We start from the raw sequence: 27,054 nt of genomic DNA on the forward strand, positions 1-27,054 counted from the left end.
TAGTTTGACTGTGTAACGTTTTATTAGCACTTCTTAATTTAGAGCGAAACGGGGGGCATTGTTAAGTACATAGAATGTTATGCAGAACTCTGTTATTTAACAAACACACTTTGAACTATATAAAACTCCAGATATCAGGGATAAAACACAGAATATGTAACACACACGCTGGCTTCTACCCGCTCTGCACAATACACTCCACGATACAAACAGCTCAAGACCGCGCTTTCGAATGCGCCCTGTAATCAGCATTAGGTGATTCATAGCAGCCCTGTAACGAGCATGGTGGTACGAGGACCGAATATCGTTCTCTGTGCATCATTCAAATGGGCAAGCTTTCTTTGCGCTTCCTCTAATCATGTACAAATTTAAATTGATAAATTAATTTACGAAGTACATGGGGCGTATTTCTTTGGTATAATTTGACAGTAGTATTTCTTTTAACTTTCGAAGTTTAGTCTGTAATTCTAGTGCAATACTGAAGGCATGAAGTCATAATATAATCCCTGTACTAGCCTAAACAGTCAGTCTGGTAGCTCAGTTGGTAGAGTGACTGACTATGGACTGGAAGGTCACTGGTTCAATTTCGAGTGTGGTAGGATTTTTTCGTTGCCAAAACTTTCAGAACAGCCTCGAGTTCACTAAGCGTCCTATCAAATCAAGTACCGAATCTTTCCTGGGGATAAAAGATAGTTGGAGCATGGTGCTGACCACACCATCTCATTCTAGTCATGAAAGCATACGAGACCTGTCTAAAAAGTATCCGACCTTTAGCCAGAAAAAATATTTCAAATACCTGACGGGGTTGGGACCCTAATCCCTTTCAAAGTAGGCCTCTTGTGCTTCCACACACTTAGCCTACCGATCCTTCTACTGCCGGAAACACCTCTGGAAGTCTTCTTTTGGAATGGTGTTCAGCTCCGTCGTCGCATTCCGCATTATCTCTTCTCTACTCTCAAAACGGGATCCTTTCAGTGGTGTCTTCAATTTTGGAAACAACCAGAAGTCGCAAGGAGCCAGGTCTGGAGAGTAGGGAGGTTGGCGAATGGTTGTAATTCCATGTTTGGCCAAGAAAGTGTGGATCAATTGGGATGAATGTGCGGGGGCGTTGTCGTGAAGCGCTTGCCAGTTGTTCGCCGTCCACATGTCTGGTCTTTTGTGCCGAACTGCATCACGGAGTCGCCGGAGAACATCGTGATAGTACTCCTTTGTCACCATTTGTCCTTCCGGTGCGTATTCGTGATGCACAGTTCCACGGACATCAAAGAAAACAGTCAGCATCACCTTGATTTTGCTTCGCACCTGCTGCGCTTTCTTCGGCCTTGGAGACTCGGGATGCTTCCATTGCGACGACTGTCTTTTTGTTTCTGGGTCGTACCCGTACACCCATGACTCATCTCCAGTTATCACAGTGTTCAGAAACCCAGGATCAGTGTTGGCGGTGTCCAGAAGGTCCTGTGCAACGTCACTACAGAGGTCTTTTTGTTCCTGGGACAACAACTTGGGCACGAATTTGGCAACCACTCGGTTCATGTTCAAATCATCACGCAAAATTGCATGTGCAGAATCTTTACTCACTCCAACCTCTTCGGCAATCTCCCGCACGGTCAAACGATCTGCCATCACCAAATTTCGCACCCTCTCAACAACAGCTGCAATCCGAGTAGTTTGGGGCCTGCCACAACGCTGCTCACTCTCCGCTGATGTGCGGCCATCTTTGAATCGGTTGAACCACTCCTTAATTTGTGTTACACCCATCGCATCTTCCCCAAAAACCTGCTGAATCTTACGAATTGTTTGACTTTGAGAATCACCAAGCTTTTGACAAAATTTGATGCAGTATCTTTGCTCAATTCGTTCAGTCATCTTGTGAGAAAACTAAATCTGACAAACACTTAGAACAGCACCTTACTTGGCGACCACCAGCCAGTGACTGGCACAAGCGAATGCGGTGAAAAAATTCAAGCATGCGCATTACGGTTCCTCCTTCCACCGTGCACAGTGGTGCCACCTTAGAATCACTACTTTGCGCGGGAAAAATTTAGGTCGGATACTTTTTAGACAGGCCTCGTAGGGCTCTACCTCTATGCCCTAAGTTCCTTCATGACATGTAAATGGATACCTTTACCTTTTAGCCCTAACTTTAACAACAATGCAGAGGTTAATATGTAATATAAGAAATTGTGTTTATCAGTCTTCATACACATTAAGGCCCGGTCAAACAGAACGTGGACTGTCTGTATTACGTTAGATTGCATCATTCTAGTCAAACAGTGTGCGGCCTAACGTCGCGGTATAGTGTGGTTCGTGGCGGACTGATAGGGAGTTGTGTCTTTCCACAGAGTTCGCGGCGGACATCTCGTAGAAAATGGCCGATGAAACAGAAAAATTAATTGAATTTGTGCGGGAATATGCTCATTTATATGATTCGCGGCATCCAGACTCCACCTCCATCGTCTCCTTTTTTTTTTCAACCTACTCATCATGGTCGGATAATCCTAATTATATACATAATCCTTCCAATGAAATTAATTATACTGACCTGGAGGTAGCTACCACACCTCCGACGTCAGATTTTTTGCCACTATTGCTTCTTCTGCAAAAGATTTGTACGAAAACGTACTGAAGCTCGTAAATAAACCGCAAGAGGGAAATAACAATACATCTCAATAGTAATTTTTTCTACGAAATAATACTGTTTTCTGAGTCGTGTTTTCTTTTCTATGTTCATACTTATTTTTCAGTTGATTAGTAATAAATACAGTTTAAAATACAAACGAAAATCTTTTAATTACCTCAAGCAGATCGCTAGTCTTTTCTTCGTTCCAATCGATCTCTTCCAGTTTGTTGTCATTTTCAATATTTTTGGTTCTATAAGGCTATGTAATTCCTCAAATGTTTGTTTAGACATTCGAAAATAGTCGTAAAAACGGTCTTCAAACGAATTCAGTTCATTACACAGTCTGTGAAATTCGCCTAGTTCCTCTCTTTATCACTTATTTCATGCACCCACTTCCTTTTACTTTTCCACTTTGATGAACGGCTCAAAGCGAACAGAAGAAGCAATTCTTCTTCATCTGAGGAACTGCTGGATATGTTAATTAATCCAGGAGAAAAAACGAAAGTAAAAGTACAATTTCAAACAAATTTAGAAACAAATCGAGAAAATACGATGAGTACTGCACTTGGCAACAATAGTTTCCACACTGGTTCGTCCTGCACTGTCCGCACGGACAGTCTGCATTCTGTTTGACTGGGCCTTTAATGTAATAAACATGATTTGAGTGTCTTCCTTTTAAAGAAAATATGGGTGCTATATTACTAGTATAGGTCTGAAATGTTTTTGCACGACAGATTTTGACGACAGAAATTATTATTGTCCTCATCCACTTTTTAATTTTCACTAATATTAAATTTCCAAGAAAATCGTAATTTGAATTTATTGTTTTGTCGTTCTCAGCGCAAGCTTAAATCATAATATGAAGTAAGTATACACAGCTATTCAAGTAAGACTTAACTACCTGTATTTAATTTTGTCGATAGTTCCTTGAAAACCTGTATACATTTCGGAATATGTATGATAAGAACTTTCTTATGTTAAATTTTAATGTACCTTGTTAACATGTTTCGACCTATTTTGGGTCATCTTCAGAACTGGTCGTTGTGGTCTTGGCGCCTCTTGTTTCCTGTGAGGGTGTGTTCGCAGTGTATAGTAAAAGAGTGACAAAACAAAACCACAAAAAACAGAAGAATACAACACAAACACAAGAACACAAAAAATACATCACACTAACATACGAAAACAAAAACACATAAAATTGCAACCTCATTCAAGAAATTAAATTACAACATCGCAAACAGAACAAATAACACTCTACAAAAACATCTCAACACACAAACAAACAAATACAACCACATAGACTTATACAAACTCAAATGTAACACCTGCAACAACTTCTACATAGGACAGACAGGCAGATCATTTCAAACACGTTACAAAGAACACATCACAAATGCCAACCACACCTACAGAGACATCAACACAGACATGGAAATACTGCACATCCAACCAAAAAGCCAGAAACTCAACACACTAGAACAATATGAAATATACAGACACACGAAAACACATCCCAACGATATTCTCAACACACAACTCAATTTCAAAACACATACACTCTTTGACTCTACACTACGAACACACCCTCACAGGAAACAAGAGGCGCCAAGACCAACAACGATCAGTTCTGAAGATGACCCAAAATAGGTCGAAACATGTTAACAAGGTACGTTAAAATTTAACACAAGAAAGTTGTTATCATACATATTCCGAAGTGATACAGTGTTAAAAGTTGTGTAATCAAGATGTACCATATACATTGTAATTTTTAAGACTTAACAACACTCAGCTGTGCACGATTTTGGATTCTAGTATCGTGTTGGAGGAACATTTAGCAGTCTGCAAAATATTGCTTTCACCTTTAAAATAAAGGCCTGAGATATAATGTATCTGTTTGTAATATTAGATATAACATCCAACTTTGCATGGTAAAAGATCCAGAGTTTCCTATAAAAATATGTAAGTTATTAGAAATTCAGAGGAAAATTCTGTAACAATTTAGTACATCAAATGTTGATAATATAGATGAAAATATTTTAAGCATAATGTAGCCTATATAACGAAGTTGAGCTGTTGATCATTTGGTACATGTTGATAAAATAGACTATTTATAATTAATTAACTAGTGGACTTACTCGTGTTAATTATGTAAGATTTGTGCGGTTTACAGCTGTTTCAGTGCTTCACGCACCATCTTCAGAGCCTACCAGATCACGGCGTCATCTCGAACTTCTCTGCCTGTTATGTGGATGTGTTTGATTGTTGAAAGGTGTTGAAGAGTGGAGTCAAATAGTCAAATACATAGCACAAGAAAATGGATACAATCCAAACATAATAGACAACATCATAAGAAAGACAAAACAAAAACTTAACAAACACAAAAACACGCAAAACACAACACAAACACAAAAACACAAGAAATACATCACACTAACATATGAAAACAAAAGCACACATAAGATCGCATCTTCATTCAGAAAGCAGAAATACAACATAACATACAGAACAGAAAACACACTACCAAGATATCTCAACACACAAACAAATCAATACAACCACACAGGTGTATACAAACTCTCATGTAATAGTTGCGATAAGTTCTACATTGGACAGACAGGCAGATCATTCCAAACACAATACAAAGAACACATTAAAGCAATAACCAGAGGACACAGTACATCTACATATGCCGATCACATAACCAATGCTAACCATAAATACAATAACATAAATACAGACATGGAAATCCTACACACACAACCCAAGAACCAAAAATTCAACACACTAGAACAATACGAAATATACAAACACACTAAAACACACCCCGATCAAATTCTCAACACACAGATCAATTTCAGTACACACCACTATTTAACTTCACTTTTCAACACCTTTCAACAATCAAACGCACCCACACAACAGGCAGAGAAGTTCGAGATGACGCCGTGATCTAGTAGACTCTGAAGATGGTGCGTGAAGCACTGAAACAGTTGTAAGCCGCACAAATCTTACATAATTAACACGAGTAAGTCCACCAGTTAATCAATTAATTATATTCAAGTGTTAAAAGTAGTGTACAAAAGATTCAAAATAGACTATTTATTTCCTCTAAATTTTTAGTTGGTAATTTTAAATTATAACGTTTTTATTCTGTTTGATTCATTATTCTCACTTTAGTTTTCATTATAAGCTCAGACATAATATTGATGAATTTCTTCTCCTTTGTCTGCTTATACACAGAGTGATCAATTTAAAATGTAACCAGGGGTGGCTTTAGGGATAGTGCCCTCGTGCCATGGCACTGCCTAAATAAAATATAATTAAATCTTATTTTTAACTTACATTCAGAGCATTATAAGATCACAAATATTATAAAAAATATGGATTTATCATGGAATGATTCTAGCAGAACATCGATTTGAACTACCGCACCGCACCGTGTCAGAGTAACAATGCCGTTCGTCCGCTCATGTGTTGCTGTATAGCTATACGCTGTACATATCCTTGTCATTCGAGCCAGTTGCTAACTACCTCTGTATGGACATGTGCAAAAGTGTTTTGTAATCTATTCGTTGGAGCTTCACGGGGTGCAAAGGGCAAGGGGAAAGGTCTTATCCATGCCATTCAGTTGCTGTGCTTTTTGTTAAAATTTTTCAACTGTGTAAAGGTAAGGTATGCGGCTTATATTCGTGTTCCTGGCTTTTACGACATTAGTCATAGGGTATGCTGTTTAAGAATGATGTAGTAATTAGTTTAGTCAGTGGTGAAAGTGAATAGGACAAGAAAACGATTACAATCCAAACATAATAGACAACATCATAAGAAAGACAAAACAAAAACTTAACAAACACAAAAACACGCAAAACACAACACAAACACAAAAACACGCAAAACACTACACAAACACAAGAACACAAGAAATACATCACACTAATATATGAAAACAAAAGCACACATAAAGGTACGGTCACACGTCGCTACTTTTGCAGCGCTACTTTTATACTGCAGCTGCAAAAGTTGCGTGTCGTGTTCACACGTAAGCCAAAAGTAGCGTGCTGCACGCTACTTTTCATGCTGTGCAACCCGAGTGCTGCAAAAGTTGCAACTGGAGGTTGCGAGTCTGTTCACATGCAAGGCGCTACTTTTGCAGCCGCAGTCATGCTGCAGGTTCCCATCTCCGTGTTGACTTCTCAATATACATTTTGTGGTTATGTTCGCATTATTAAGAAACTCATGCGAAAGCTTCCTTATCTATTATTTGCTTTTCTGTCGTATCTAGTATTCAGAAATTGACATTATTTTTACTATAAAGCTTTTAAAAACGCCAACATACTTAAATGATAACCAACAGTATATTCACGTAATCAATGTTGGCAACCCTCCTGTTTGGAATTACGCTATGGAAAATTTAAAAAATGAATTATATCGTCACCAATTATGCTCAGACTGTGTTGTGTATTTAATAACTGTTACAAATAATTTATTTTCATCACATTTAACATTAAAATATATCCAAACAATAAAAGTATCATTGACACATTTGGGTGGTGACACTGGTTGCAACCGCAGCAAAAGTTTCAACAGAACCGATATAAAAAATGCTGCGGCTGCAACCCTGAGAACCTGTTCACACGTCGCTACTTTTAAGGAAAAGTAGCGGGCAGCAGGTTCGGCAGCCGCTACTTTTCGGGTTGCACCGTTGTTCACACGTCGCATTACAAGAGTTGCGCAGTTTTTTGTACTGCATCGTTGCAAAAGTAGCGACGTGTGATCGTACCTTAAGATCGCATCTTAATTCAGAAAGCAGAAATACAACATAACATACAGAACAGAAAACACACTACAAAGACATCTCAACACACAAAAAACACAAACAAACAAATACGACCGCACAGAGTTGCGATAAGTTCTACATAGGACAGACAGGCAGATCATTCCAAACACGATACAAAGAACACCTTAAAGCAATAACCAGAGGACACAATACATCTACATACGCCAATCACATAACAAATGCTAACCATACATACAATAACATAAATGCGGACATGGAAATCCTACACACACAACCCAAGAACCAAAAACTCAACACACGAGAACAATATGAAATATACAAACACACTAAAACACACCCTGATCAAATTCTCAAAACACAGATCAATTTCAGTACACACACACTACTTGACTCCACTTTTCAACAATCAAACGCACCCACATAACAGGCAGAGAAGTTTGAGATGACGCCGAGATCTAGTAGGCTCTGAGGATGGTGTGATGAAGCACCGAAACAGCTGTAAGCCACACAGACTTACATAATTAACACGAGTAAGTCCACTAGTTAATCAATTAATTAAAATTTGTTTGATATGTAACACTGTGCCGGTATACTGGTATATTTTATATTAAGGAAAAAATATTTGTTACTACCGAAATTAATAATATTGATACAGTGCCTAACAAGAACATAAATGTGCTGAAGGGAAATCCTATTGTTGGCCTACGCATATTGTTTTCCAAATACTAGATACGTAGATATAGAATAAAATTATTACCAGTAATTCTTCTTAACTTAATCTCTCTGTTTATTTTTTTTTCCTTCCCCCCCCCCCTCGAATTTTAAGGTGCGGTTTATATCCAAGTGCGGCTTATTTTTGGGCCAATGCAGTATGTTGTAATAGATCATAATATAAATTTGTTTGGTGCATAATAAATTGATCACTCTATGTATTAGAAATGTTATAAATAGAGGGTGGGGAAAAAATACTAACATAATCTGCTTACAAGGATACAAGTGCAGTGCATCTGAACTAAATATCGCAGTGCAGGTAATGCAGGCAAACAGGATATAGGTGCTGTACATTACGTACATAGACTTCATGTAACCAATGAGTGCTGATACCAGTCGGTGTTCGTAAGTTGGTGAGTTGTATAATTTAAAAGCCTTTTCAGTGGTCACAATGCTGAAGACAATTCTAAAAAAAAAATTAGACTGGATGTACTAATACAGGAAATGGGTGCTGAATATTTCATCGGTAGAGATGATAAAATTACGTGTGCTCTATGTAAGTCAGAGTTAAAGATCACTTAAAGACAAAACGTAGAAGAACATTGTCGAACCAAAATGCGTATTAAAAACATTGAATGTGCTAAACAAATGCAGTAGATACAAATCCTGTGATAAATACAAGATCTGAGTTTAAAAAAGATTTATGTAAAATGTTATTGCAATTGAAAACTTTAGAAAATTTTTGCTGTCTCTCTCTCTGTAGGACACATTATATCATATTTCGATGTGTCATTTTTCTGCTGCCAGACTGTATCAGTGAATAGTGCAGTATGCACCTCAGCCAGTCCTCTGTTTATGTCATTCTCGGGCCACTTTCACCCAATACCAAAACAAACAAAGTTTGTGTATGCCTAACTTCATTGCAAGGTATTTTTTCCCCACCCTTTAGTTATAAATTTGTATGTGTGCCTACTAACGTGTGTTTGTATATGTAATTTATTTTCTTCGTGCACAACTTTACAAGATTAGTATAAGGAAATTAGTCACCATGTAAAAGTGGTTGAGAACCACTGAAAATGTTAGCTATTATTCTAATTGTTTCGTAGAATTTTGTGATATTTTCAGTTATTTTGCAATTAAGCTAATGTGCTTTAATAATATATCTTGTGAAGGCTTGATAGCCTAGCTCAGCTAATGATGTGAGTAGCTTTGTTTGCATCGCTGTTTGCTCCGTGCTTGCGGCTGCCCTGCTGCCGCTACTGTCTGAAGCTGTCATCCTAAGCTGCTGCCGCCAGACGCTCACTCGCTTCCTGGACGATTGCTCGCCTCCTTGATACGTGCCACACCATTCTTCTCCAATTACTTTAGTTGCATATAGGCTTCCGACAGAGAAGTGTAAAACTTAATTTAGCCAGCGACTGTTCTTAGGTGTTATTCAACAAAATCAAACTAGAAAGTTTTCGTGTAATCTGTTCTATCAAACATGTTTAGTGGCCAGTATTAGATAACGCAAAGCATTCCAGAACAATGTTTGCTACTAGAGGTAGATTGTTCTTAACAATTTAGAAAGAATCCCTATTGTAGTTAGAAATAGCATTGATAAACATATATATAATCAGAGGTGTATAAGTATTAAAAAAGACTTGAATAGTGAAAAATGATTAAAAAGTGAGAAGTGTATACAAACTGACATACTATGAAGACACGTATGAACAAACTATGCTGTGAAGATCCGAACTGTTTGACGATGCATTAATTTGCACCAGAAGCATGTGAAGCACAGTGTTACTCAGCATGTCTCGCATGCTTATCTTTAAGTAAACTCAAAGGAGAAAACACAGAATCAGGTTTGTACATTAACTATATTTCTGTAACAAGTACAATGGTCCACTGTACCTCTCAACTCATTTTCTTTCAAAAACATTTTATATGGTTATAAACCTTAAGTCACAAAGGAATTTTTTTTAATGTTGTACTTGATACACCTGGGGGGACTTGATACGTTTTGTAAGTTCATGTTTTGGAACCGAAACATCAACCTACAAAATGTATAAAGTCCCCCCAGCGTGTCTAGTCTCCCCGTTTTATATGCTGAGAGACTTCATACGTTTTGTAGGTTGATGTTTCGAAACATCAACCTACAAAACGTATCAAGTCACCTCCAAGTGTATCAAGTCACCCCGTTTTACGGTACTTTCAATTATTGCAGAAATTATGTTCTTTGCGGAATTACAGACGCAGAAATTATTAGCAAAAGTGACGATTTTTATTATATATTTTTATAAAATTTGACTGTTTAATTTAGACTACATTTAACATTTTGTAAAAAATATATCATAAAAATCTTCAATTTTGCTGATAATTTGTCCATTTTTGTATGATCTGCATTTTAATATGAGACACTTGACAACTTAGTCACAGATATAAATCTATTTTATATAAACATGCACTTAAGGAGCTTCAGAACTGTGCTAAAAGCATTGAAGATTTCATGTATAAATGGCAGTCTAGAGGACCATGTTGTAAACTCCTGGCAAAAATGTAATTTTAATGTTCTCTAAAGAAAAAAGAAGTAAGTAACTGGCTGAAATGTTAAGAGGACAATTTACAACTACACTACATGCTTTAAGTACGAGTACTTGTTTACATTGTTGATTGAAAGTTTTATACAGTAAAACCTCGTTAATACACTCCCACTTATAATGCTATCCCGTTTATTACACTCTTTTATACAGTCCCTCTACATTTCATATATTATAATCCTGCATAATTTTATCCTCTTGTAACGCTTCCAAATTCCACTTGTAGCACTTTTTTCGGATTGGGAACAGAGTCCGTGGATGTAGTAGAGTAATGCAATCACCGAGTTGGCCGCCATTGTTATTCCTTTTCAACACACTTGGTATAGGAATATTTAAAGTAAACTTCAGATATTTTTAACTTTAAGGGCAAAAACTTCAAAAGAATCTTCAGGCATTTTAGAACATTATTGTCAGTCACCATACTAATGTACAAAAACTTAATTTAATAATCATTACAGCGTAAATATACATTTAAGTGTTCAATACCTTCCTTCATAACATCACAATTGTAAGTAGACGCAGATATTTATGGAAATTAATTTTATCATTTGTGTTTTTTAATATTCATGTTGGCAGAGATTGTTGGAGATTGATTTGAACTCTTGGCAGAGATTAATCGAAATTTTGGAAAATACAATTATTTTGGAATTGGAGTATTAACTCAGTATGAATATTACTTTCCAAATAAGTAACATTAAAAGTTCGTTGGATTCTGGTAAAAGTGCGGTATGGTCAGTAGACAAGATTTGTTGGATTGAGACTGTATTTAACACACACATTCATTAAAAACGAAAAAAACTTGCAGCCCTCAAACTAACACTTTCAAATTATTAGTGAAATGTTGAATTTTCCGTCTTTTGAGTTCACTAATGTAATCAGAACACCTGGAATATCCTATAATGTAGCCTACTTGAATATATAACAAATTTAAGCGAAAAACAAAATCCGAAAAAAACTCAGAATATTAAATTCGCTATAAAACGACGCAATAGTAATAATTCGCGAATGTGTTCATATTTCGCTATTTTTACTCTATTTCACGATGTGTCGCGATTGTTTTATCCGCATATTATTAATCAGAATCACTTAATTCGTAAAGATTAATAAAAATTTATTGTATATCTATTATGTCGTGATTTTCGCGATCTCCATAAATACCCGGCCCTGATTATAGGTATTACAGCAACATAATCGTAATAAATTACGCATAACAAATGGCAACAACAATGTTGAAAATAAAAAATAATAAATCCAAATATTTCCAACTGCATTCCTCGTGCCCACTCTTCGGCTTCAGTGTTTAATAGGATTTCTATGGCCTTTCCTTGTATTTTCTAATAAAGCCAACAATACAATCTTGTTCTGAAGAATGAATTCAGAACAACTGTATTATGCCATTCTGGCAAATAGCAATTAGGAGTGAATTCAGAAATGTATGTTGTTAAAGAAAGAAGATGGTGAAATTAGACTTTTTTCCTAATTGATACATAATTTTCATTTGTTTTATGTATAAACTAGCCGTACCCGTGCACTCCGTTGCACCCGTTAGAAATAAATATAAAGTAATTACATAATTAAAATAGAACATTTGATCCAGGGAACATTCATGTTTGATAGAAGGATAAATAGTTTAATATGTTATTTAATTTAAATTGCATTTAAATAATTAAAATGCCATCATTTTGGTTCAGAGACACTCATTTGGTGCAATGACAATTCCTTTAACATGTTTCTTAATTTTTATTACATGCAACCATAGTTTAATGAAGATTGATATCATTTAGATTTAATGTGTATATTTTATTTTACTTGTTATAGGTTTCCATTGAATTATGGTAATAACTTAATTTTAACCCTTGTTTTCTATGTATTCAGTAAATGGCGCTTGGCCCACTATGGTTGTGAACCCTTCAAATAACTTAAATTATATTATATAATATTGCATATTATATTATATTATATTATATTATATCAGAAGTTACTGTAATAACATTATACCATTATGTCCATCTAGAGTAACTTCACTTTCCAATGGTGAAATTATAATCAATTATACAAATCGGTTAATTTAGCTTCCAATATTACTTCATACAATCACAGAAACATTCTCTGTAGGCTATCTTTCATAGCTTTCGATTGTTGTTGTCCAAGGCCCCTTATAGACGAAGTCATTTGTTTTTTAATTCATTACACGGCCTTAGATGGCAGTTATTTTAATTTTAAAACTCATTTATCTCATTAAATATCAGTCCTATCAAAATTGTTCAAGGAATAAAACTTATCGCAAATTATTTTTAAAGAAACTTTTGTTATGTAACATTTTTCACAAAAATCAATAATAAGCGAGATATTTCGATTTATTTAATTCAGGCCCCCTTATAACCCCCCTTTTAAATAATGTATTTTGAATGCCATATAGCCTAAAGTCTAAGTTACAGCGAACTTAATTTATATTTTATTATTATTTTATAATTATATTTTCATCGAAATCCATTCAGCCATTATCGCATGAAAAGGTAACAAACATACAGACAGACAGACAGACAGACATACAAACAAAAATTTCAAAAAAGCGATTTTCGGTTTCAGGGTGGTTAATTATATATGTTAGGACCAATTATTTTTGTAAAATCGAAAATTACCAGAAAAATTTCGGCTACAGATTTATTATTAGTATAGATATCATTTCTGCATCAATAACTTAAATTCTAGATTAGTTTTATTTCGGGGTCCAAATTTTGAAAAGAGAAATACCAAGACACAGTAATCCATTAATCTCACAATTAAAGTATGCTCGCTTAGTTAGTGAATGGTTACTTTTCATATTTATGATAATTTCTTTCCTTTTGCTTTTTTCTTTCACCTTGTGACAGAGAAAACATATGTGCACCTTTTTCAGTTCCTGTAAACAGTTCAAAACACAACAGCACGGAATTTTTTCGCATTTATATTACAATCATTCCCTATACAATTGTATACTGCATAGTTTTCGCTGGAATAACAATAATAATAATAATAATAATAATAATAATAATAATAATAATAATATTTATTTGTCAGAAAACAGTGTACAAGGCTGGATATGACATCGTCAGGTTCGATAATATACACATGCACACATACACTCACACATGCAGAAACAAACTTAGCACAAATAAATATAGACAAGTAAACAAATAATTATAAGCAAATAAACAAACACTGAGAAATAAACAAAACAAACACTGAGAGATAAACAGAGTATGCTGTAGGTTAACACATTTATATTAGGACAAAAGGTATAATTAAAATACAGAGAGACAAATTAAAATATAAAGAAAGGGTTACATTTCTAAAATACAATATTTACATCACACTCCATGAATTCATTCACTGAATAGAAAGGTCTGTTCAGCAACCATCTATGTATGCAGGACTTAAACCTATTTATCGGTAACTTTCTCGCCTCCAATGGTAGCTTATTAAATATATTTATGCCATTAAAAAAGCAGGTATTTGAGCTCACACTCAATCTGCACCTTGTGTAGTCTAATTTATCTTTATTTCTAGTGTTGAAAGAATGTATATCTGATCTAGTCTGATAAAGATCTATGTTGGATCTAAGAAAAATCAAGGTTCTGTAAATGAATAGATTGTAAACTGACATTACTTTTAACTCTGGAAATAGTGGGCTTCATGATTCCTTGGTATTTTTATTGAATGGCTGATTTGTCGGCATTTGCAAAGAATTGTGGTACTCTGAATATCCACGGACTCTGATCGAGAATGAATAAAAAATTCCGTATAAATTGCAAAACGTGTAATGTTTTAAAAACATTATGAAATAATATGTTGCTGTGACTATACTGAGGGCCATTACACCACGAGTGCAAAAAGAAAATTTCACCCTCAACCTGGAAAAACCGGAAGTTGCGTTTACTGGCACTTTTCTTTGTATGAAAGGATTTGAACACTCAAAAGTTTTCCTTTCATTACATTCCTGTGATTTCTGTAAAATTTTGGAGATATTGGAGGAAGTTAACATGAAGGATTTTGTATCAGTTGACAATGGTCTAGTGACTTCAGAAATCCGCTGTTTTGAGGACATGAGTGCAGATCATGCTGCCACTACCGCCCAACATTAAGACACTTACTTACTGGCTTTTAAGGAACCTGGAGGTTCATTGCCGCCCTCACATAAGCCCGCCATTGGTCCCTACCCTGAGCAAGATTAGTCCATTCTCTATGATCATATCCCACCTCCCTCAAATCCATTTTAATATTATCTTCCCATCTATGTCTCGGCCCCCCTAAAGGTCTTTTTCCCTCCGGCCTCCCAACTAACACTCTATATGCATTTCTGGATTCGCCCTTACGTACTACATGCCCTGCCCATCTCAAACGTCTGGATTTAATGTTCCTAATTATGTCAGGTGAAGAATACAATGCGTGCAGTTCTGTGTTGTGTAACTTTCTCCATTCTCCTGTAACTTCATCCCTCTTAGCCCCAAATATTTTCCTAAGCACCTTATTCTGAAATACCCTTATCCTATGTTCCTCTCTCAAAGTGAGAGTCCAAGTTTCACAACCATACAGAACAACCGGTAATATAACTGTTTTATAAATTCTAACTTTCAGATTTTTTGACACCAGACTGGATGATAAAAGCTTCTCAACCGAATAATAACATGCATTTCCCATATTTATTCTGTGTTTAATTTCCTCTCGAGTATCGTTTATATTTGTTACTGTTGTTCCCAGGTATTTGAATTCTTCCACCTCTTCAAAGGACAAATTTCCAATTTTTATATTTCCATTTCGTACAATGTTCTCGTCACGAGACATAATCATGTACTTAGTCTTTTCGGGATTTACTTCCAAACCTATCTCTTTACTTGCTTCCAGTAAAATTCCCGTGTTTTCCCTAATCGTTTGTGGATTTTCTCCTAACATATTCACGTCATCTGCATAAACAAGCAGCTGATGTAACCCATTCAATTCCAAACCCTCTCTGTTATCCTGGACTTTGCTAATGGCATACTCTAGAGCAAAGTTAAAAAGTAAAGGTGATAGTGCATCTCCTTGCTTTAGCCCACAGTGAATTGGAAACACATCTGACAGAAACTGACCTATACGAACTCTGCTGTACGTTTCACTGAGACACATTTTTAATTAATCGAACTCAACATTAAGACACTAATGAGGAAATTTAATTTGCAGAGGAAAGTGTCCCCACACCAAACAAAGCCCCCAGAAAAGTAAATGTGCTTTGGAAATACATTAGCGTTGCTCCTAGTGGTGTATCAAGTGAAGTTGTCTGTAGTTCCTTGAACCGCATAGAAAATGTTATTCCTAATAGTAGTACAAACACACGGCAAACAACAATCAAAGATTTTATTCATATGAAACTAATGAACAACAAAATATGTTACCTATAAAGTGGTATGTAAATTGTTTTTACCATTTCATAAATGATTTCCTGTCTATAGTGCTCTCCCATTTATTATGCTTGAAGGCCACAGTTCCTTGACGAGTGCATTAACAGGGTTATACTGTACTTTCAACAATGCAACAATTTTTTTGTCATTTAACTGATACAAGGAACAGTATTGAATGTCCATAGCTTCATAATGAAGTATACACATAAGTAGACATTCAGTTTCATGTTTATATAAATTATTTTCGCTCTTTTAAACCAAATATATTTATATCCATTTTTTAATTTAGAACATGACCTACAGTTTTAAGTTTCAAAAATACTTTGTACCTACTTTTTTTTATGAAACAACTGCTATTGTAAATTCCTATGTGACTAAAATATTGGACCCAGTGTGGGTATTTTATGTTTATTTTAAAAAATTTAATAATACAGTCTTGCAGATAATGCATATTACATCTTGTAGTAGAAATGATATGATATTGAATGATTATAAAATTATTGAAGTCTTATGTTGAAATGTTGTTCAGAGCAGCAGTTCCCAACCATCTTCTTTTCACAATCACTTTGATTGTTGATCATGTTCATTAGGTCATATCTTAAGAGCCCCTTCAGACGAAGCACTGCCGCTTGTGAATAATGGATATAAATGGGTGTCTTCAGATGCAGCTACAGCCACAGAATAGTGGCGCTGCAAAAGCTCTGAGTGGTTGACTTCGCCACTGGTGGCAGCCACTAAAAACGGTGCTTCTGTCGTGATACATGGAATTAAATTGTAGGTTTCAGACAGGGTCACAGCCACACCACTATTTTAGTGGCGCATCTGTGGCCCTGCTAGCAGATGACTGTTGCGCCTCCACTTCGTTACACTGCCATGACAGTATATAGTCTATTGTGCCACAGTGTTTGTTTGTTTTTTTTTTTTTTCTTTCGAATTTCATTGGTAATTTCTGCTAGAAGTTCTTGAAATGATTTCTTAAACATACGAAAATACGAAAAAAAAAAAAAAAGTCTTGATGTAAATCATTAAATTTTTTTTTATTTAACACTTATGCCGCATTTATAATCTGTCTGCAATAGACAGTAAGTAAATATTATAAAAGAATATGACAGGAGTGGAGATGTTATCCCATGACATCACTCCAAAAGAAAAATAACAATGTTTCAAATAGCTGTAGTAAAAATGAATGGAGTCCACACCTGTGGAGTAATGGTCAACGCGTCTGACCACAAAACCAGGTGGCCCGGGTTCGATTCCCGGTCGGGGCAAGTTACCTGGTTGAGGTTTTTTCCGGGATTTTCCCTCAACCCAATATGAGCAAATGCTAGGTAACTTTCGGTGCTGGACCCTGGACTCATTTCACCGGCATTATCACCTTCATCTCATTCAGACGCTAAATAACCAAATATGTTGATAAAGCGTCATAAAATAACCTACTAAAATAAAAAAATAAAAAATGAATGGAAGGTCAAGATTGGTCCTTTTAAGTCTTCTTATTGTTTGACTACTATCCAGCAAATTTAATGCATAATGATTGAGATGTTGATTTAATTGGTGCAGGTATTTTTTGCTGAACTTAGAGATTTCTTCTTTCACAGTTGAAATGTTTAGATCATGATGAATGACATCATTACGGACATACCATGGTGCAGTGACAATGGAACGTAAAGTTTTAGACTGATACCTCTGCAATATTTCAATGTTTGAGTTGCTAGCAGTTCCCCACAGTTGGATGCCGTATGTCCAGATTGGTTTTAGTATGACTTTATAAACAAGAAGTTGGTGAGCTTGATGAGTTATTGGCCGAATTTGGTATAATTTTTCTCTATGCAATACCTAATTCTCTCTTTACCCTTTCCTATCCAGTCCTCTGACTGAACTCTTACTTTCTTCGACCCCAACAGTATTAGAGCATTCGAGGCCTAGGGGTTCATTTCACTTTCCTTCCTACCCTTCTTATTTTTCTGTTCCTAGTGCTGACCTGCTATGGCACTAAAATCGTCCTCAAGTGGCTGAAGGAGGGAAAGCTGGTGATCAAAAAGATCTCCCAACTAGGTCCAGTGGACCCGTTGACCAACAGCAGGTGTGGTCCTCCAGGCATTCTGGGGGTTGTGTGTGAATGAAGTAGCCACCAAAACGTTAAAATATGGTGTTCACTTAAATCGACTACAACTTGCCATTTTTTAATCAAGAAATGGATTCAGAACATCTCAAAATCTGTGCGTCAGTGGCTAACCATGACAATATCTTTGAAAAATATTGGAGTGCAAGAGATCAAATGACTTTATTGTCAAATGCCTGGCATTAGAAAACAACAACATAAACAAGAAGTTTAAATCATCAAATAAAGTGTGAAATAGTCCTCGATCCTGTCTTTCCAAAACCAATGGTTGGACCCCGACTCTTGTCCTATTTTTATGTCTATTCTTTCTCCGTATGAGTAAAGTTGCTAAAAGTATATCTCCCTGTTTGTCCATGTTCACTGGAAGACTGAAAAATTTTAGTGTATTAAGCAGTGCTTCAAACGCGCTTTTGCAGTGCCACTAATGAGCCACTAGTGGCGCTGTTAAAGTGGCCTCATCTAAAGGGACCCTTAACAGTGAAAATTTTCCTTATAAAAATAATATTAGATGTTAGTTAACACTTAAAAATAACAGAACTGGAATTTGCATTGCTAATTATTACTTATGAATCGATACCAGTTCATAAGCTATAGGTGGGAAACGCTGTGCTAAATATCTGCAAGACTTAAGTAAATTTGCATGTTGGTGCATGTATTTGCTATCTTCCTTTATTCTAAGCTACATAATTTTCCAACCTGGTTTCCAGGATGGGACCGTAACTACAGTGGTTTGAGTGATAGTGACCTTCCCTCACGTAGTAACATGCCTTCTGCTGATCATAAAATGAGGCTTCGTCACTCACTCTCACCTGACAAAGATGTGATGGGAGACTTTGGAGACAGTGATATTGAGAGTGTCGTAAGCATCACGAGCAGTGCCTTCTCCACTCAGTCAGAGCGTCCACGTGGGTCAAGAGGGCTTAGGTGAGCATGCACAGTGCATCTACCATCAAATATAGCTTGCAATAATCCATATTACTATCTCTTTCATAGTGAGTACTCAAAAACCGAATTAAAAAGATCACATGCATTCTTCATATCTCTCAAGGCAAACTTATAGTCGGTTGCCTGAATAAGTACTACACCTTTTCCAGTTGTATTTAAGAAAATATCAATTTTATTTCAGAAATTATCAAATGTATTTCATATTAGTCAATTGTATTTCAGAAATTATAAAATGTATTTCATATTAGTCAATTTAATTTCAGAAATTATCAATTGTATTTCAGAAATTATCAAATATACAGAATTTATCAATTATATTTCATATTAGTCAATTTAATTTCAGAAATAAAATTATCAATTGTATTTCATATTAGTCAATTTAATTTCAGAAATTATCAATTTTATTTCATATTAGTCAGTTTAATTTCAGAAATTATCAAATGTATTTCATATTAGTCAATTTATTTTCAGAAATTATTAATTGTATTTCAGATTTGTCAATTCAATTTCAGATAGTATCAATTGTATTTCAGATTTGTCAATTGTATTTCAGACAGTATCAAATGTATTTCAGATTTGTCACTTCTATTTCATATGGTATCAAATTTATTTCAGACTAGCCGTACCCGTGCGCTTCGCTGCACCTGTTAGAAATAAATATAAAGTAATTACATAATTAAAATAGGACGTTTGATCCAGAGAACAACTTTTACAACAGCGCAAGATAATCTGCTTCGCTCATTACCCAATTTTTTTTGCATTGCATTTATTGCATATATATTTTATGTATTTTAACACGATTCAATTGAGCATAGTTAAAATTTGAATTATAAAATAATGAATTGCTAAGCTAACATACTATTACTGCATACTAAATCAATACACTCTCGTTCGTTAATTCTCTGAGATTAAAATGAGTGTACATAAATATTATTTTAAGAAATACAGAAAACGAATGTACAAAATAGCCTATCAAATTTTCTGTGCATAAGAAGCTATTTTAATCTTACCTGTCCTCGATTTACTCAGACGTTACTGTAATAACATTATGGCATTATGTCCATCTAGAGAAACTACACTTTCTAATGGTGAAATAATAATTAATTATACAAATCTGTTAATTTAGCTTCTGATATTACTTCATATAAACACAGAAACATTCTCTGTAGGCTATGTTTAATAGCTTTCGATTGTTGATGTCCAAGGCCCCTGTTTCGATTGTTGTTGTCCAAGGCCCCTTATAGACGAAGTCATTTGTTCTTAATTCATTGCACCGTCTTAGATGGCGTTATTTTAATTTTAAAACTCATTTATCTCATTAAATATCAGTCCTATCAAAATTTTGTAAAGAATAAAACTTATCGGAAATCATTTTTAAAGAAACTTTTGTTATGTAACATTTTTCACAAAAATCAATAATAATCGAGATATTTCGATTTATTTAATTCAGGCCCCCTTATAACCCCCCTTTTAAATAAAGTATTCTGAATGCCATATAGCCTAAAATCTAAGTTACAACGAACTTAATTTATATTCCAATTTTCACATAAATCGGTTCAGCCATTATCGCATGAAAAGGTAACAAACATACAGACAGATATACAAACAAAAATTTCAAAAATGCGATTTTCGGTTTCAGGGTGGTTAATTATATATGTTAGGACCAATTATTTTTGGAAAATCGAAAATTACCAGAAAAATTTCGGCTACAGATTTATTATTAGTATAGATTTGTCAATTGTATTTCAGATGGTATCAAATGTATTTCAGAAAATAAGCAATGCATTTAAGATCACATAGTCACTTTTATTTCATAAAATAATAAATGTAGGCTTACTTGAGATTTTAACATAGGCCTATATTTAAAAAAAATGGAAAATCCTCAACTTTATTGCATTTTAGCATCCGACAGGCATATTCTCCATAGCTAAAGCTGCAGCTTGATGAATTGTACTGTGTTGTACTGCACTAGCACAATCACCACCAACAATATTATGTGTGTTGCTTCATCAATTTTACTCTCTACAATAGGTAAATTAGCCTACAACACCAGGAGCTATGACATCAGGAATTTCAAGATGGGTTTTTACATACGTCTTCACATTACACCAAACGATCTCGATTGGATTTAACATTGGAGAATAAGGTGCCAACCGTAACTTCTGAAATATAAATGATAGTTTCTGAAATGCAATTGACAAATCTGAAATACAATTGATGTTTTCTGAAATACAATTGATACTATCTGAAATTGAATTGACAAATCTGAAATACAAATGATACTATCTGAAATTAAATTGACAAATATGAAATACAATTGACACCGTCTGAAATTGAATTGACTAATCTGAAATACAAATGACAAATCTGAAATACAATTGATATTTTCTAAAATACAAAGTTGGAAAAGGTGTAGACCTGACTTAACAATTTTTTAAAATAGAATTCTACAGGGTGATCCGTTTGGGTATGGATAAAATAAAAACATCGTAAAACATTTACTACTGAACTTTATTTGTTGAAACTTTGTGAATATAACACTGAAAGATGGGAGATTCCTCAGAGCTCAACATGACCTCCATTGCGCAACCTGCACAACTGATAACAGTGATGCAGTTCAGCCTATGTCCGTTGTAACATAAGAGGGGTGATTTGTTGAAAAGCTTGATTAATTTTTACTCTCAGATCATCATTATTCCTAGGTTTCTCTGAATAGACAATGTCTTTAACAAAACCCCACGCAAAGAAGTCAGGAGGGGTTAGATCTGGGGAGTTTGGGTCCAAGCCAAGAGATAGCTGCTTCTCATACTGGGTTTCGCCTGTGACTTCTTGCATGTTTTTTTAACACAGAACCTGTTTCTACAAATGTTCGATACCACAACATTATGGAATCGTATTTAGGTACATTACACACAACATACTCACGTTGAAATTCCCTTTGAACTCTTTTAACACTCTCAAATTTAACATACCAAAGAACACATTGTGCCCGCTGTTGATTTGTAGTAGCCATTTTAGTTATCTATGATTTTCATTGTCCTTTCAGATTATGCATTGTTGATTGTCATATATGGAAACTCCCATCTTTTAATCATAATATAACCAGCAAGAAGTTTTTCCTATTATAATAGCTTTATAATAATAAATTAATATTATCCATACCCAAATGGATCAGACTGTGTATTTTTCATACTCTGAAATATTCCTAATTTTTTATGAAATGCCTAAGTTGAATATATGTCAAAATACAGGGTGTCCGACAAGTCCTGCATCACAGGCTAAATCATAAAATATGTTCAATAAGACCTTCTCCGATTTCCAAACATGTCTGGAAGTGAAACTTCACCATAATTACAATGCGGTGCAGTATGTTAAAAGTGATTTCACGACACTTTTCCCCGACCCATGTTCGTGGATGGTGCAGGTCACGAATCTTCACTGTGTACTGTTTCCATAAGAAAACTTCAGAAAGCAGAGTCAAGTGGATTTAGGTCGGGTGACCTGGGAGTCCACTCTGTGGGTCCTCTGCAGCCTATGTACATACAATGATGCTGCAATGGACCTGCTATGTGAAAGACCAGAATGGTTCATGGAAGATTGTGCTCCACCATATTGGTGTCATATCTGTGTGGAATTGGCTGAGCATTCCAAGTGTCCTTTGTGAAGTGAATCTAATTAGATAGAAAGAGAATAAAATTTAAAATTTGATCATTTTAATAATAATCTGTGACATATAGGAATATAGAAACGGTTTTATTTTGGAATTCCATGTATACATTAAGCATTATTTTCAAATAGTCTTTATATTGTTATCAAACATAAGTTAGTCATAGAACAACTTGATTATTAGTGTGAAATGTTATTAGAGTTTTAATTAGGAACATATTCAAACTGTACAGCATACTATGAGTTAAATTGCTTCTGCTGTTCTATACCACATTTTTATAATATGCCTTTTCCTTTGAATTCTGAAATAATTATAGTTTTTTTTCCATATTTCGCAAAGAAAAAGTATGTTACCGAGTATTTAATTATGGTATTGTTGTCGCATGTTAAGTGAACATTCTGTTTTTGTCCTATCTCTAATTTTGATATTTAAAAACTTATGCCACAGTTGTCAGAATAAGAATTTTTTTTTTTATTTTAGATATATTTTCTATATTTCGTTGATTTTTAAGATGATAAAAGTCCTTGATGGTTTTTTTGAAAGGGAAATAAAACTGGGAGACCAGTGTCTTAAAATTACAGCATGTAAAATATCTATCTCAGAATGAAGGACTTCAGGACTATTTCTCATTCACATCAAAATTCAATTCTGCTAGCAATCATCCTAATAATTGGCATAACAAACTCTGCTTATACTGGGTTTTCATTTCAAAGTGTGTCATGACGTCACTGTTGTGAGTCAGCGATTTGAAGCGAGTTTCAGCTTTTATGTCAGAGAAGTTGCCTATTAATCAAAGCGTTCAATCTGAATTTGAGAACGTGTGCGGTAGAACTTGAACGTCGTAGCAACAGATGGCTGTCTGTAAAGTCTGTGTGCTACCATAACCTCTTTCGAACTGTTTTTGCGCGGGCAAGTCGTACGCAGGGTATTTATTATCATCGGTTGCATACGCCAACATTCCACAACACAAATCAAATGCTCCGTGTCCATGTTGACCGTCGAAGTTAATGTCAACAAATACAGTACATAAGTAATCGTCTTAACCCTCTCCACATATCCCGACAGTAAGAAAAAAAAACTCACCTCAGTACGTGTTTCCAAACAGTTCACATTCCTGCCAATACAGGTGTTACTGTACGTATCGGTAAGTACTCTTCAGAATGAACACCGTACTTGCTAGGCAACTTCTCTGGCACATAAGTAATACGCCTCTGTGGAAGTGTAGGAAGATTGAATTCTCTAGGCTCAATGACTAGCCACATGACGGCATACAGCAAGCTATGACACACTTTGAACTGAACACGCAGTAGATTCGACTACATATGAAATTAAATTCTTCCCACAACCCAACTAGGGGATTCCAAGATATTCTTTGTCAATCACATCAGGAGGTGTTAGATACTGACTTACAATCAACTATAGTATAAAGCTACTTTACAATATTTTCTATCATATTTCAGGTACACTATCTACCAAAAAGTAATTGGGCACTCTTTTTGCCCGTTTAGAACCTCGTAGTACCAACTCTTGTTGCTATGACAGCAGCCACCCCATCAGGCATGCTCTCCGTTAGTTTGTGTAGGATATCCACTGGAATGCATAGCCATTCCTCTTGCAACATGGCACTCAGACAATGGAAGTTTGCCTCATTTTCGGCGGCTGCTATGCTCTGGTATGCAGGCAATAATGTTCACCGGTTGGACTGGCCTGCACTGAGTCCTGATCTCAATCCCATTGAGCACCTTTGGATCGAATTGGACCGGCGATTGAGGTCTTGGGAGATGCGGCCAACTTCCATTGTCCAACTGAGTGCCATGTTGCAAGAGAAATGGCGACGCATTCCAGTGGATATCCTACACAAAGTAGTGGAGAGCATGCCTGAGAGGTTGGCTGCTGTTATAGCAACAAGAGGTGATACCACGAGGTTCTAAAGGGGCAAAAACAGTGCCCAATTACTTTTTGGTAGATAGTGTATCTTGAAATTGTTTCCCCAAGTACATTAGTTATATTGTGTACAGAGCGTAATACACAATAAACTTATTTATTGTTTTTTTTTTTTTTTTTTCATTTTACAGAGCAGAAAATAGCACTAAATGTTCATGCCCATGTATTTGTAGGCCAGAATCAGAAGCCCTGCTGCCTGAATACATTCCTAATTGCGTTAGGTTAATTCCCAAGTGTTCGAACATTCCTTGTAGTAGTGATTACCACTTTCATTATAAAGCTAGTAGACATTGCAAATTAATTCCTTCTCCTACTGTTGCACTAAAAAATATAGCAAAATCTGATCGACTCCCAAATCACTGCTGTAGCAATGAATGTCCAAATACCGGACAACCACATTTGAAACGTAGTATCACCATGATAAATTGCATTCCCGGTAACCCTGATCATAGAATACTTGGTGATGGCAGTGCAGCCAACAGGGGATGTTTAACCAAGAGCTTGACTGTCAGTGGTTCAGAGCCACCAACACAGATTCCATGCCCATGTTCTTTGAAAAAACCCAAAGAAGCCATTTCAAATGATTCCATTATAATTTGTTCAGTTGCTTCTGTATCCGGCTGTGAATGTTGTCCGTCAACTGAGAAATCAAATCTTTGTGAAGCTCAAAATTTATGTAGTAATTTAAATGTTATAGGATCAAAATGTTCATTGTCGAGTCCAAGTCCTCATTACTACGGTTATGATAGTGAATATAGCGGAGCTGAAACTGAGATTCATTGTTCTGATCCAAGTTTTGATAGTCAAAGTTTTGATAATGCAGACCAAGTGCCTGTCGGTATAGATACCCAAACGAATTCAAGCAAAGATGCTAAATCATTAGAGTGTTCTAATAAGGCTAGCAGTCCTGACGAATTAAAACGAAATAATAAATCTGATTCAGCTGTAAGTACGTTAAAACAATTATACGTCAAAGACAATGCCCACAATAATCCTGAGGATGAACACGGAAGATTGAAATTTTTGAAAATCGAAGATGATGATATTGCTGCAGTTATAAAAGAATCACATTCTGTTGAAGTGTTAGGATCCTACAGCATGCAGCAAATCAATAATGCTCAAGACAGCAATGTATTTTACAAATCTTCGACAGCTTCAGGTTCAGCACCAATGGAAGGAGAATTGGGTACAGATTCAGGTGCTGAAGATGGTGGATATCTTAGTAGCGTATCAGACAGGATAACTGCAGATAGTTGTTCTGATGAAGCTTTCAGCAATAATGTAACTGCTACGTCTAAGACTGAAACAATTTTAGAAACAGTACAAGGAAAATCTTCAATGAATAAAAATGTTATAGCAATATTTTGCCCATCTGATAATTCAGACACTAAAAAGAATGAACAGAAAAATTCAAATCCGTCTTCTACAAAATCTGTAGTATTCAAATCAGATAGAAAACGCGATAATAATCGTGATGAAAATGAGTTCATAGAAAAGCAGTGTGAAACTAGAGTATGTGATCATAATGTAGATGATGCAGATTTATGGTATGAGATAGGTGAGAATGATAAAGATAGTGCCATTTCTAGTCAGAGAAGCTCAACGTTGGCAACACGAAAAGACAGTATTCAGAGTTCTGTGAGTGAAATTAACTCCGGAATTTTGACGTCAAATCCCATAAAAAATTCTGAATTAATTGACTGGACGGGCATTGAAACAGATAATGTTTATGACGGAAAAGATTGTACAATTGGAAACAAAAGTCACATGTGTGTTTCTATAGACGATGCTTGCACCACGTGTCATACTAATTCAGGAAGTCCAGATATGCCTAGTGATTACTCCGATTGGGTTTCTAGAGGCAACAAAAAGACATCCGAATCGATCTGTAGTGAGAAATCATGCAGCAGTAGTCTTCCAGACAACAGTACTGATAGAGAAACTTTATCTTGTGTATCTGTAGGAAATGAGGAAATGGAAATTAGAGCGCCTCCTGAAGGGAAAGTAGGTTGTAGAAATTCAGAAAAAGACGATAGAAGATGCTGTTCAGAGGTTGATGTTGGGGAGAAATTAGAGTTTTTTGACTGTTGTAAAAATAGGAAAAGTTCCATAAGCTCAGGCTGTGAAAGAGTAAGCGTTATCAATCTTGACCTTATTGACAATACTGTAGAATTAGTAGATAATAAAAGTAGTGGTTTTTTAGAACAGCACAATTATGTTGAATTTGCATATTGCAAAAGCCCTGTGGTTC

General features: G+C 35.5%; 1 protein-coding gene across 18 annotated transcripts in view; it reads left to right on the forward strand.

The window, feature by feature from the left end:
• Rim (Rab3 interacting molecule) overlaps nucleotides 1-27,054 on the forward strand; it is a 513,404-nt gene that overhangs the window by 357,568 nt on the left and 128,782 nt on the right. For all 18 annotated transcript variants that reach the window (XM_069820175.1, XM_069820163.1, XM_069820168.1 and 15 more), the window contains one exon: nucleotides 18,955-19,171. In XM_069820175.1, the coding sequence (XP_069676276.1) occupies nucleotides 18,955-19,171 (217 nt within the window). The remainder of the gene's footprint in view (nucleotides 1-18,954; nucleotides 19,172-27,054) is intronic.

This window comes from Periplaneta americana, chromosome 3 (genome assembly GCF_040183065.1).
Source record: "Periplaneta americana isolate PAMFEO1 chromosome 3, P.americana_PAMFEO1_priV1, whole genome shotgun sequence".
Taxonomy (NCBI): Eukaryota; Metazoa; Arthropoda; class Insecta; order Blattodea; family Blattidae; genus Periplaneta; species Periplaneta americana.